This window comes from Phyllobates terribilis, unplaced genomic scaffold (genome assembly GCF_046119375.1).
Source record: "Phyllobates terribilis strain yellow unplaced genomic scaffold, ASM4611937v1 Scaffold_3__8_contigs__length_932513732, whole genome shotgun sequence".
NCBI classification, from domain to species: Eukaryota; Metazoa; Chordata; class Amphibia; order Anura; family Dendrobatidae; genus Phyllobates; species Phyllobates terribilis.
The window spans coordinates 583,248,045-583,261,929 of NW_027362763.1; the positions used below are offsets into that span (position 1 = coordinate 583,248,045).

The window sequence follows — 13,885 nt, forward strand, 5'->3', positions numbered from 1 at the left end:
TGTCAGCTAAACCAATCTCATTAGCATTTCCATTCATGTCATTTCAGGGGCAGCTGAGAGCTGCTATTTGCAGCCTAGGAAGGTGCCAAAAGGCAAACATGTTCCCTGGCTATTAACAGCTCACAGTTGTTTGAAGCCACTACGTCCCCAAGTCCAGCAACAAGCATCGCTTTGGATGCAGCCTATTTTAATAAATATTTTTATTGTACATTCAGATCGCGGGTACAAAGCCTAAAAATTTTTTAAAAAATGGCGTGGACTCCTGTGTCATTTTCATAACCAGCAGTGGGAAAGCCGACCGCTGGGAGCTGATATTAGTAGCCGGGGAAGGGGCCATTAGCCAAAGATGCTATCTGGTTATTAATAACAGCCCACAGCTGTTTGCTTAGCCTTTACTGGTTAGATTACAGGGGGACCCCAGAAAAAAATTGCCGTAGGGTCCCACTATAAAATCTAGCCAGAAAAGCCTAAACAAGACAGCTGAGGGCTGATATTAATAGCCAGGGAAGGGGCCATGGATCCTGGCCCCCTCCAAAGCTAATAATATCAACTCTCAGCAGTCCCAGAAATGGAGCATCCATAAGATGCGCCAAATCTGAAGCTTAGCCTCCGCTCTTCCCACTGCCGTGTAGCGGTGGCGAATAAGGTAATAGGGTTGGGGTTCAGGTCAGCCTTGTATTGGCGGCTGACATGAAGCCCAGGTTAGTAATGGAGGGTGTTTATAAGACGCCCCCATTACTAACCCCGTAGTAAAGGTTTACGACGTTTTTTCAATAAAGACATGGTCAGAATAAAGTCTTTTATTGAAATAAAATTACACACGGTTTTAATAATTTATTTATTGTTCTCCTAATCCCCGAATCACTTGTCTCCTGTTTAAAAAAAAAAGCAAAAATAAGCAACCATGTCCCTCACCTGTCCACCGCCATGATGTAATCCGAGTGTCCCACGGCGATCCGGGTCACTTCGACAGCAGCCACATCAATCACTGATGTGACTGCTGTAGAAGACAGCACTGTACACTGACAGGAGTGTGATCACTCCTGTCAGTGTACATCGCTGTGCTGCAGGCTGAGTTCACCTGAGCTCATCAGCTGAAGATCAGGTGATCAGCCCCGGTGACCTCATTTACAGCATCAGTGTTGGTGGGAAAATTCGTGAGAATATTCCCACGCAGCACCGATGCCATAAAGTGAGGTCCTGGAGCTCTCAGCAGATCTTCAGCTGATGAACTCACATGACCTCATCCAGCAGCTCAGCGATGTACACTTCCGGGAGCGAATGCGCTCCCGTCAATGTACTGCCAGGTGATCGGGTGGCCAGGGGACATCGGGAGGACGCCGGACAGGTGAAAAAAGTGTTTGTGCGGTTTAAAAAAAACAATCTCTATTAAAATACCAGAGATGCCGACTCGGCTGTGGAGACTACATCTCCCCTCAGCCGCAGGACTCTTGCTGTTATTAGCGGGAGCGGCGGTCAGATGATGGTAGGAGTTGTCTTCTTCCCCGGCCTGGGTACCATTCTTTGTGCGTTTTTGCGCTGCAGAAACGCTACAAACAATGGACATGCTGCGAATTTTAACGCAATGACATTCTTGAGTGGAAAATTCTGGATCATGCGCACAGCACTTCAGGATTGTCATTCCATTAGCTGGCAGACGGATTACCTAACGTTTTTGGTGCATTTCCGCGTGGAAAAAAAGCATCAAAAACGCACTGTGTGCACATAGCCTTACACTTCACAAATTACTTTTTGTTGTTATATTACATAAAGTCCCATTAAAATACATTTAAGTTTGAGGGAATGACGTGAAAAAATGTGTCTACCTTCTATCAGTGAAATTAGAAAAGTTTCCAAAATTTAATTTAAACCTAGCATTTAGTCTTTTTGTGAAGGAGTCTATCAGTATTCTCAAATCTAGAATCTTGCAGGGACATCTGAATGAAGTTTTACTGCTGAGTCTGCAAAGCACATCAGAAGAGATGACTGTCACTAGTTATTAGACATTGTACATTGAAAATGAATGTACTTTGCAGAAGAAACACTAAAGCCTCATTCAGACTTCCCTGCATCACAGACATCTGAATGAGGCTTAACACTGACATAGCAGAGCTGAGTCACTTTTTATAGCACAGCAGCATAATGATTTCACTACTGTGCTCTGAACAATGCAGCGGTGACAGAGGCGGTGAGAAAACACCAGAAGCTTGATATTGTACTACTAATACCAGGCTACAGAGCTGTTCACACCGCTGGAAGAAGTCACATCCGCAAGCCTGATCACATCGTTAGAGCTGTCATATACATATATATATCCTGCCTCTAAAGATGGCTATTATGAACAGGCTTGGCACTAGCTTAATTGTTTTCCAGGTCCGAAGGGGTTGCCCTGGCCTTTACTCGTTAACCTGGACTATCTCCACCTTTCTCTGGGTTTATGAAACCAAAAATGTCAATCAAATAAGGAGGTGGTGGCGATAGAGCGAAAACAAGTAGGTTGAAAAATGTAGTTGAATGATTGGCCCTGCAGTGAAGCATGGAGCGATGGGCCTTAGTTTGTACATTCATTCTGAGCTGACAGAGTCCCTTTAAACACGTCTGTGAAAAAATGGTACAAGTATCATCAATGTTTTGGATCAGTGTGTCACTAGTGTAAGGTCCGTGTATCCGTTCTCATTATCAGTGTGTCATCAGAGACGGCGGTCGCCATTACGGCAACGATTTTTCTTCATATATGGTTCCCACAACAATCCGTATCATTCCAATGTAAGTCTGGATTCAGGTCCAAAATGTTAATTTAGATATTTTTTTAGGATTGCAGGAATACATTTTCTTCATTCTCACTGCCAGTTAGGCACCTAAAGCTGACATAGGTAAACAGGCAATGTCTGCAAAATCAGTGTGACTTCAAGTGCTTATTAACACAAATGTATGTGTCAATTACAGACCATTTTTCTTTTGTGTGTCATCTCTATTGCATCCATGTTGTATTAGTTTTTTATTCCTCATCCATTAAAAACTGAAGTAGATAGACTGTGCTTTTAGCTATCCATTGAATCTTAAATAAGGACCAGTGAAAAAAAAATAAAGGATAACTGTTCTTTCAAGAAACTATTCAGAATAAGGTAATGTGTGTGTGTTTGTGTACATAAGGACCAACACTATCTGGATATTTTTGTGACTTCTATCTATTCAGTGTGCTGTCAGAGAAAAAACGGACAGCACACAGACGAGTAAATTGGATGTGTAAATGTAGCCTTAAAGGAAATCTTTCACAATATTTTTGCTACCCTATCTGAGATCAGCATGATGTAGAATCATAGAATCATAGAATGGTAGAGTTGGAAGGGACCTCCTGGGTCATCTGGTCCAACCCCCTGCTCAAAGCAGGATTCACTAAATCATCTCAGACAGATGTCTGTCCAGCCTCTGTTTGAAGACGTCCATTGAAGGGGAACTCACCACCTCTCGTGGCAGCCTGTTCCACTCATTAATCACCCTAACTGTCAAAAAGTTTTTTCTAATATCTAATCTGTGTCTCCTCCCATTTAGTTTCATCCCATTGCTTCTAGTCTTTCCTAGAAGCAATGGGATGAGGGAGCAGAGACCCCGATTCTAGCAATGTATCACTTACAAGGCTGCATGCATGTTAATAACATCACTGTTTTCTCCGCAGCAGATCTACTGGTTCTCTAAACACTGAGCTCTGTATAACCTGGCCCACACCACTGATCGGTAACTTTCTGTGTACACTGTGCATAGGCAAAAATCTGCCAATCATTGGTGAGGCTGGAGTTTTACAGAGCTCATGAATATGATTCCTAGACTTACAAGTCCTCTAGTCATAAAATCACTTTTATCAGTGGAAGATCAAAACTACAGCCCAGTAACTGACTGTCACGGGTGTGTCGCCACGAAGATCGTCACGATTACACAGCCTGACTTCTCGCAGCTGACTTTTTGGTGCTTTGTGTTTTTCGGCAGTGAGGGAGTTAATTCTCTCTCTCTCTGTGCTAGACGAGGTCCAGCCTCGCCCAGCTGCAATCAATGCTGCTGTAGTGAGACTCCTTCAAATGCCTGCTGGTCTGTTTGGGAAGTGTCGGTGAAAGCATTTCATGCAGACTAACAGAGCGGATTGTGGTATTTGGAGTTTCAGAGATAAGTGTATTTGGAGTGTTTTTTCCCTTCCTCGCTTTATCATTTATCTCCTTTCCCGTTGGTGTTCCCTCTGTAGTAGTTGTGTAGTTTTTGTATGCAAGGTGGTTTTGGTTTTTCCCTTGTACTGTCTCGTTCGTCTAAGTACTGTGTGTGGGCATATTATTACTTGTCCCCTTTTGTTGTGATTGGGGTCCTTCTCAGGACTAGATTACTTAGGTGCAGGGATCCTCAGGAGGTAGGGGTTACGCTGGCGGCCTGGACCTCTGTACCTTTAACAGTACCTCCAGTTTGAGGGATTAGTCAGGGCCCCAGCTTAGGGTCAGCTTAGGCCCCCTACCTCCAGTATACAGAGACAGCGTGACATTTTCACCGACCCACTTAGTTTTTCTCCAGCTACCATGGATCCAGTAGCCGGTCTAGCTCGGCAGTTGCAGAGTTTGTCCATGGAGCTGGCGGACGTTAGGTCCAAGGTTTTGCATCCTCAGGAGCAAGCCGGACCAGAACCTAAAGTAGCTCTCCCTGACAGGTTCACTGGGGGGCGGGACAAGTTTTTTGTTTTCCGGGAGGCATGCAAGTTGTACTTTCGGCTGCGGCCTCGGTCATCGGGGAGTGAAGAACAAAGGGTGGGAATTGTCATCTCGCTCCTACAAGGGGACCCACAATCTTGGGCATTCTCTCTTCCCCCGGGCTCCCCGGCTCTCCAGTCAGTGGATAGGTTTTTCGCTGCTCTGGGACTCGTATATGATGACCCAGATCGGATCTCCCTTGCTGAGTCTAAGTTACGTAGGATCCAGCAGGGAGATCGTCCGGCGGAGGAATTCTGTTCGGAGTTCCGTAGGTGGGCCACGGACACCCAGTGGAATGACCCGGCTCTTAGGAGCCAGTTTTGTCAAGGTTTATCCGACAAATTACAGGATGTGTTGGCACAGTATGACTCTCCCGCGTCACTGGAAGCCGCTATGGCCCTTGCTATTCGCGTTGACAGACGGCTTCGGGAGAGGTGCGGGATAACTCTACCCCCTGTGATGACTCCACCTCCTACAAGGTCCCCTCATATGGTGGTTCCCCTGGTCAGTCCAGAGGAGCCTATGCAATTAGGAGGGACATCATTTCGGGGGAGGGGACCGGTGGTGCGCCATAAGACAGGAAGGTGTTTCTTCTGCGGGAGAAAGGGACATTTTATTGGGGGGTGTCCATCCCGTCCCTTGCAGAGTGAAGAGTCGTCGGAAAACTGTTGATCCCAGGTTGTGTGGTGGACGGCAATCTGGGAGTAGGTATTTCGTCCCTAGGTTCGTCTCAGTTTCTCGTACCGGCGGAGGTGGTGGTGGGTACGAGAACTGAGAGGATATCTGTTCTTCTGGATAGTGGGGCCGGGGCTAATCTGGTTGATGCTCGGTTTGCCCGGGTTCAAGGTATGCGATTGAGTGAGTTGGCTAAACCCATCCCCATATTCTCGATCGATGCCAGGCTTCTCGGTCAGGGAAGTTTTTTGCAAGCTGTGCATGACGTAAAACTTCAAGTGGGGGCGATACATAAAGAACTATTGTCTTGCTACGTGTTGGAGGGTCTTCCCACTCCTATAGTGTTGGGCCTTCCTTGGTTAACTAAGCATAACCCGGTTATTAATTGGCAAACCAGAGAGATAAGCCAATGGAGTAAATTCTGTAATAAAAACTGCATGAACACTGTCATCGGTACGGTTACTCCTTGGGTCTTACCTCCATTTCTGGCGGACTTTGAGGATGTATTCTCGGAGAAAGGGTGTCAGGAACTACCTCCTCATCGCGAGTATGACTGTTCTGTAAAACTGCTCCCTGAGGCCAAGTTACCTAAAGCTAGGTTGTATAACCTTTCTGGTCCTGAGAGGCAGGCCATGAAGGATTATATTTCAGAAAGTCTGGCTAAGGGGCATATTAGACCTTCATCTTCACCGGTGGCTGCGGGGTTCTTCTTTGTTAAGAAGAAAGATGGAGGCCTACGCCCTTGCCTGGATTTCCGTGAACTTAATCGGATTACGGTCCGAGATCCGTATCCGCTCCCACTTATTCCCGATCTCTTTAATCAGATCGTGGGCGCCAAATGGTTCTCTAAGTTGGATCTCAGGGGGGCGTACAATCTGATTAGGATGAAGGAGGGGGATGAGTGGAAGACGGCGTTTAACACTCCGGAGGGGCATTATGAGAACCTTGTCATGCCATTCGGTCTGACTAATGCCCCGGCGGTGTTCCAACACTTTGTTAATGACATTTTTCGCCGCCTGGTGGGACAGTTTGTTGTCATATATCTGGATGATATCTTAATTTACTCGCCGGATCTGGTGTCTCATCAGGAGCACGTTAGGCAGGTGTTACAGATCTTGCGGGATAATAAACTGTATGCCAAATGGGAAAAGTGTGTGTTCGCCGTACAGGAACTCCAGTTTTTAGGCTTCCTGGTTTCAGCGTCTGGTTTTCGTATGGACCCTGGGAAAGTGCGGGCAGTTCTTGAGTGGGATCGGCCAGAGAATCTTAAGGCACTACAACGTTTCCTGGGGTTTGCTAATTATTACCGGAAGTTCATTCGTAATTTCTCGTCCATGGTTAAGCCTCTCACAGACGTGACTAAAAAGGGGACGGATTTTTCTAGGTGGTCTGACAAGGCTTGTCAAGCATTCTCCTCCTTGAAAAAATGTTTTGCCTCGGCAACCATACTCATTCAACCTGATGCGTCACAGCCATTCATTGTAGAGGTAGACGCTTCCGAGGTAGGGGTGGGAGCAGTATTGTCACAGGGTTCGTCCCCTGGTAAGTGGCATCCGTGCGCCTTTTTCTCTAAAAAAATTGTCGTCCGCTGAGAGGAATTACGATGTCGGCAATAGGGAACTCTTGGCCATTAAGTTAGCTTTTGAGGAGTGGCGCCATTTCTTGGAGGGGGCAGTCCATCCGGTCACCGTCATCACCGATCACAAGAACCTGCTATATCTGGAGTCCGCGAAACGTCTGAATCCCAGACAAGCTAGGTGGTCATTGTTTTTTACCAGGTTTAATTTTGTCGTTACATATCGTCCTGGGTCAAAAAATGTAAAGGCGGATGCCTTATCTCGTAGTTTCCCTGGGGCCGGGAATACGGACGACCCGATTCCTATCCTTCAGGAGGGGGTGGTGGTTTCGGCAGTATGCTCTGAGCTGGAGGAGGAGGTATTGGAGGCTCAGGGGGACGCCCCTGTTGGACCTCCGGGGAGACTGTTTGTTCCAGATCAGTTGCGACAAAAGGTGATCGAGGCACACCATAACTCAGTTTTTGCAGGACACCCGGGGAGTAAAGCAACTGTGGATCTCCTCTCGCGTCGGTTTTGGTGGCCTAACTTACATAAGGAGGTGGTAACTTTTGTCGCGTCCTGTGGGGTTTGTGCACGCTCTAAGACCTCACATACCCGTCCGTCTGGGGCCCTCTTACCTTTGAAGATCCCGGAGCGTCCTTGGACTCATCTGTCTATGGACTTTATTACGGACCTCCCTCCGTCTTCGGGTAAAACGGTCATACTCGTTGTAGTGGACAGGTTCAGCAAGATGGCACATTTTATCGCTCTTCCGGCTCTCCCTAATGCTAAAACTCTTGCGCAGGTGTTCATTGGGGAGATTGTGAGGCTTCACGGGGTACCCTCCGAGGTGGTGTCTGATCGGGGGTCTCAGTTTGTGTCCAAGTTCTGGAAGGCGTTTTGTGCACGGCGGGGGATGCATTTGTCATTCTCATCGGCTTTTCATCCTCAGACCAATGGTCAGACGGAACGTATGAACCAGAGCTTGGAGACATATCTCCGGTGTTTTGTGTCAGAGAACCAGGAGGACTGGGCTTCTTTCTTACCTCTGGCAGAGTTTGCTCTTAATAATAGGCGGAGCGAGTCCACTGGTAAGTCCCCGTTTTTTGGGGCATATGGTTTTCACCCCCAGTTTTGTACTTTCAGTAGGGGGGGCTCTTCGGGGGTTCCTGAGGAGGAACGATTTTCCTCATCACTCGCTTCAGTATGGAGAGGGGTGCTGAAGAATCTGAATACTATGGGGAACCGATACAAACGTATGGCTGATAGGAGAGTGTCTGGTCCGGACCTAAGTGTGAACGATCGGGTATGGTTGTCTACCAGGAATATTAAACTTAAGGTTCCCTCCTGGAAACTGGGTCCCAGGTTCATCGGGCCGTACAGAATCAGTTCTATTATTAATCCGGTGGCATTCCGTCTTGACCTCCCCCCTACGTTTAAAATTCAACAGATCGTTGCTTAAGAGGTATGTGGCGCCGGTGGTACCGTCACCTTTACCTCCCCCTCCAGTGGTGGTCAATGGTAACTTGGAGTTCCAGGTATCGAGGGTCATCGATTCACGCTTTAATCGCCGGTCCCTTCAGTACCTGGTTCATTGGAAAGGGTATGGTCCTGAGGAGAGGATGTGGGTTCCTGCGTCGGATATTAACGCAGACCGATTAGTTCGGGCCTTCCACACGACTCACCCGGATAAACCTGGCCCTGAGGGTCCAGAGGCCCCTCGTAGAAGGGGGGGTACTGTCACGGGTGTGTCGCCACGAAGATCGTCACGATTACACAGCCTGACTTCTCGCAGCTGACTTTTTGGTGCTTTGTGTTTTTCGGCAGTGAGGGAGTTAATTCTCTCTCTCTCTCTGTGCTAGACGAGGTCCAGCCTCGCCCAGCTGCAATCAATGCTGCTGTAGTGAGACTCCTTCAAATGCCTGCTGGTCTGTTTGGGAAGTGTCGGTGAAAGCATTTCATGCAGACTAACAGAGCGGATTGTGGTATTTGGAGTTTCAGAGATAAGTGTATTTGGAGTGTTTTTTCCCTTCCTCGCTTTATCATTTATCTCCTTTCCCGTTGGTGTTCCCTCTGTAGTAGTTGTGTAGTTTTTGTATGCAAGGTGGTTTTGGTTTTTCCCTTGTACTGTCTCGTTCGTCTAAGTACTGTGTGTGGGCATATTATTACTTGTCCCCTTTTGTTGTGATCGGGGTCCTTCTCAGGACTAGATTACTTAGGTGCAGGGATCCTCAGGAGGTAGGGGTTACGCTGGCGGCCTGGACCTCTGTACCTTTAACAGTACCTCCAGTATACAGAGACAGCGTGACACTGACACATTGCTGGCAACAGAATCTCTGCCTCTCAGATTCAGAGGCAAAACCATGTTGACATATTCCGTGTAAGTGGTTAAAAGGGAAACTGATTATTTAAGCTGTGCAATTAGAAAAACTTTTTCTAGATTTAATGAACACCGTTAAAAGGGAGCTTGTTATGTCCTCAAACGCTATAAACCTGCCAATATAGGGGTTAATCTGAAGGTAGATGGCATTTCAAAACACTCCGACCCTCATACTAAGCCGTCAGCTTTCAGAGTCGTGCCCGGAGTAGCCACAGTAAGGATGTCAAACTCAAACACACAGAGGGCCAAAATGATAAACTTGGATAAAGTCACGGGCCAACCAGTATACAGGATAATGGTTCCCACATAGTCCTCCATACAGTATAATGAGCCACACATAGTCCTCCATAAAGAATAATGGCCCCACATAGTCCTCCATATAGGAAAATGGGCCCCACATAGTCCTCCATACAGTATAATGGGCCCCACATAGTCCTCCATACAGTATAATGAGCCACACATAGTCCTCCATAAAGAATAATGGCCCCTCATAGTCCTCCATACAGTATAATGGGCCCCTCATAGTCCTCCATACAGGATAATGGGCCCCACATAGTCCTCCATACAGTATAATGGGCCCCACATAGTCCTCCATACAGTATAATGGGCCCCACATAATCCTCCACACTGTATAATGGGTCCCACATAGTCCTCCATACAGTATAATGGGCCCCACATAGTCCTCCATACAGAATAATGGGCCTCACATAGTCCTCCTTACAGAATAATGGACCCACATAGTCCTCCATACAGAATAATGAACCCCACAATGTCCTCCATACACAATAATGGGCCCCACATAGTCCTATATATAGAATAATGGCCCCACATAGTTCTCCATACAGAATAATGGCCCCACATAGGGGTGGCGGTTCTGGTGTCGTGGGCCAAATATAACCACTCTGTGAGCCAGAATTGGCCCATGGGCCAGAGATTCACATGTTTCAGCTACAGGCACCGCTTAGTACACTGTGAGCACGTCCTGACCCTTTGATTGACAGCTCTCTCTGTATAGATGTGCTGCAAAACCAAAAAACTGTGTACTTACAGTCGCTATTCACTGAGGGGGTGATCGATGCAGCTCTGGGCATACCTTTATGATTAAAAGCTATCAGCTCCCAGGAGGAATAAATAAATTTTCTCCCAACAGCCACACTTTGAATACAGCGGCCTGACTGCTTTGTAACATTATTAACCTGCAGATTAACTTCATATCTGCAGGTCAATAGTGTTTGGGGATATGACAGGTTCCTTTTAAGCATAACAATAGATCAATTATGGATTCAGGCCTACAGCAATCCCCTTGTCCATTTACAAACTAACAATTATGCTTACAATTCATTTTTTAAAACTTTGCAGTGAAAGGAAAAATAACTAACCCGAGCAAAAAGAAACACAATTGATCCAATTCCTCCAATCTCATGCAGAACACTCTGAATATTTTTTTCATTGCATGGAAATATCATTTTCAGTGCTTGAGAATCCAAGGATTTGCTTGTAACTTCCTTTGTACTAAATGGTCTTTGAGATGGTGTGGTTTTCAAGCATCCTTTCATCCTTATTACTGGTTCATAAATCGTGTAAGTCGCAGGATTTTCCATATTGTACACGACAGCAAGATTTTCCTAGGGCAATAAACAATATTATGCTTTGCAATCACATTTTCATTTAAAGAGAACATGTACCTACAGTAGATCAAAAGTGCCCAGCTTTTCCTCTAATTTTATTCCAGTTGTTCCCTTGAGCACCTTTTTTTTTTAATTTACCATATAGTTCCAGAGATATGGGACTTTTTAATAAGTAATACTTTAATGGTCTTTACCAAGGAGAGTTACTTACAAGGTAATTATGCATTGTGGCTTTTTGGCTTTTCCGGGACGACCATGGACAGGGACAGCCAAAGAACTTTATGCAGTGATGTGCCACAGTATGCAGCTACTCTCAGTCCGATGTCTCATTTTCACTGGAATCAATATCCTCGAGATGGAAATACCAGTAAAAACAATGATAGATCCCTCTTCCATCATTGAGCATGTGCGTCAGAGCAGCAGGTGTAATGACGTCAATACATTATGCCATTTGTGCACACAGCGAAGACCAAAGCTACGGAGGAACGGGGTAAGGGAGTAGTTTTTTTTTTTTCTTTTTTTAATCATTCTGCAGGGGAAGTGGTGACAACACTATGTAGGGACATCATTCTAAATGAGGGACAGTGTGGGCACTTAATATTGTGCAAGGAGGCTGAGTGGGGACATAATACTGTGCAAGAGAAAAGTGTGGGGAGATTATTCTGAATGGGGGATTGGTGGGGATATTACTGTGCAAGGGGGCTGTGTGGGGACATCACTCTGCATGGGGGCTGTGTGGGGATATCATTTTGCATGGGGGCTTAGTGAGGACATCATTCTGCATGGGGGCTGTGTGAGGACAACATTCTGAGTAGGGGACTGAGGAGATATAATACTGTACAAGAGGGCTGTGTGGGAACATACTACTGTGTAAGGTAGTTGCGTTTGTACATCTTTCTGAGCATGAAACTGAGGAGACAATACTGTACAAAGGCGCTATGTGGGAATATCATTCTAAGTGGGGGACATAATACTGTACGAGGGGGCTGTGTGGGGACATCACTCTGCATGGGGGTTGTGTGGGGACATCGTTCTGCAGGGGGGCTATGTAGAGACATAATACTGTGCTATAGGGCTGTGTGGGGACATCATCCTGAAATGGAGGCTATGTGGGAACAGAATACTGTGTAAAAGGGCGGTGTGGGGATATCATTCTACATGGGGGCTTTGTGGGGGCATAATACTGTGTAGCTAGACTGTGTGGGGACATCAAACTGTGCTGGGGACTTTGTGGTGACATGATACTATGTGGGGACTTTGGAGGCTTCATACAGTGGAATGTAAAATTTTGGGCACCCCTTGGTCAAAATTACTGTTATTGTTTACGGATACGCAAGATGAAGATGGATAGATCTTTAAAAGGCCTAAAGTTAAAGATGACATCTCCATTGTATTTTATGCAAAAGCAAAACCATTATATATTAACATACACACACATACATATATATATTAGTGGTAGATCGGTTCACTCGGCTGCACATAGAGGTAGACACAGGAACACTGTCTCGTTAAATCTTCTGATGGTTTATGAAGAGTACTACATAAACCATGACAATTTTATCAAAACAAACATGGCCTTCTTAGTCAAACAGGAAAAACAAAACATAACGTATGGCACAGTCCTTGATGCTACGGGTAACTGCCCGCTTCAAGAAAAAACAATCCAAGGTTTAGCTTTCCTTTACATAACAATACAGCTTCAGAGCTCGTGCCTCCAGACCCTCCCCACACCAAATGCTCTAAAAAGCTGGGAATTTATCCTCTGAACTCCTCCCTCTCTACAGGTGTTTAATCACCCTAGCACTAAACACGGCTGCATAACCCCTCTCTCATGACTTTGTGTGCTATAACATTTTCCTATGTGTATATTACTGGAGCTAACAATCTAAGTGCTAACTATCTCCCCCTCCAGTACTCTTGTCAGTGACTGTCACTATATATTATATTACATTATATATATATATATATATATATATATATATATATATATATATATATATATATATATATATATATATAGTACAGACCAAAAGTTTTGGACACACCTTCTCATTTAAAGATTTTCTGCATTTTCATGACTTTGAAAATTGTACATTCACACTGAAGGCATCAAAACCATGAATTAACACATGTGGAATTATATACTTAACAAAAAAGTGTGAAACAACTGAAAATATGTCTTATATTCTAGGTTCTTCAAAGTAGCCACCTTTTGCTTTCATGACTGCTTTGCACACTCTTGGCATTCTCTTCATGAGCTTCAAGAGGTAGTCACCGGAAATGGTTTTCACTTCACAGGTGTGCCCTTTCAGGTTTAATAAGTGGGATTTCTTGCCTTATAAATGGGGTTGGGACCATCAGTTGTGTTGTGCAGAAGTCAGGTGGATACACACCTGATAGTACTACTGAATAGACTGTTAGCTGCTTTTTTCTTGCCATAATACAAATTCTAAGTAAAGAAAAACGAGTGGCCATCATTACTTTAAGAAATTAAGGTCAGTCAGTCCGAAAAATTGGGCAAACTTTTCAAGTTACCTTTTCCTCAGTTCATAATGTAAATAAGAAATGGCAGTTAACAGGAACAGTAAAGGTCAAGATAAGGTCTGTAAGACCAAGCAAAATTTCAGTGAGAGCTGCTTGTAGGATTGTTAGACAGGCAAATCAGAACCCCCACTTGTCTGCAAAAGACCTTCAGAAATATTTAGCAGACTCTGGAGTTGGGGCACACTGTTCTACTATTCAGAGACATCTGCACAAATATGGCCTTCATGGAAGAGTCACCAGAGGAAAGCCTCTACTGCGTCCTCAACATAAAATTAAGAGTCAGAAGTTTGCAAAAGAACATCTTTAGCAAGCCTAATACATTTTGGAAACAAGTCCTGTGGACTGATTGAGGTTAAAGTAGAACTCTTTGACCACAAT

General features: G+C 45.2%; 1 protein-coding gene across 1 annotated transcript in view; it reads right to left on the minus strand.

Moving 5' to 3' along the window:
* LYST (lysosomal trafficking regulator) overlaps window positions 1-13,885 on the minus strand; it is a 789,135-nt gene that overhangs the window by 522,230 nt on the left and 253,020 nt on the right. Inside the window, exon 16 of the mRNA XM_073671457.1 lies at window positions 10,715-10,960. Coding sequence (XP_073527558.1) covers window positions 10,715-10,960 — 246 coding nt within the window. The remainder of the gene's footprint in view (window positions 1-10,714; window positions 10,961-13,885) is intronic.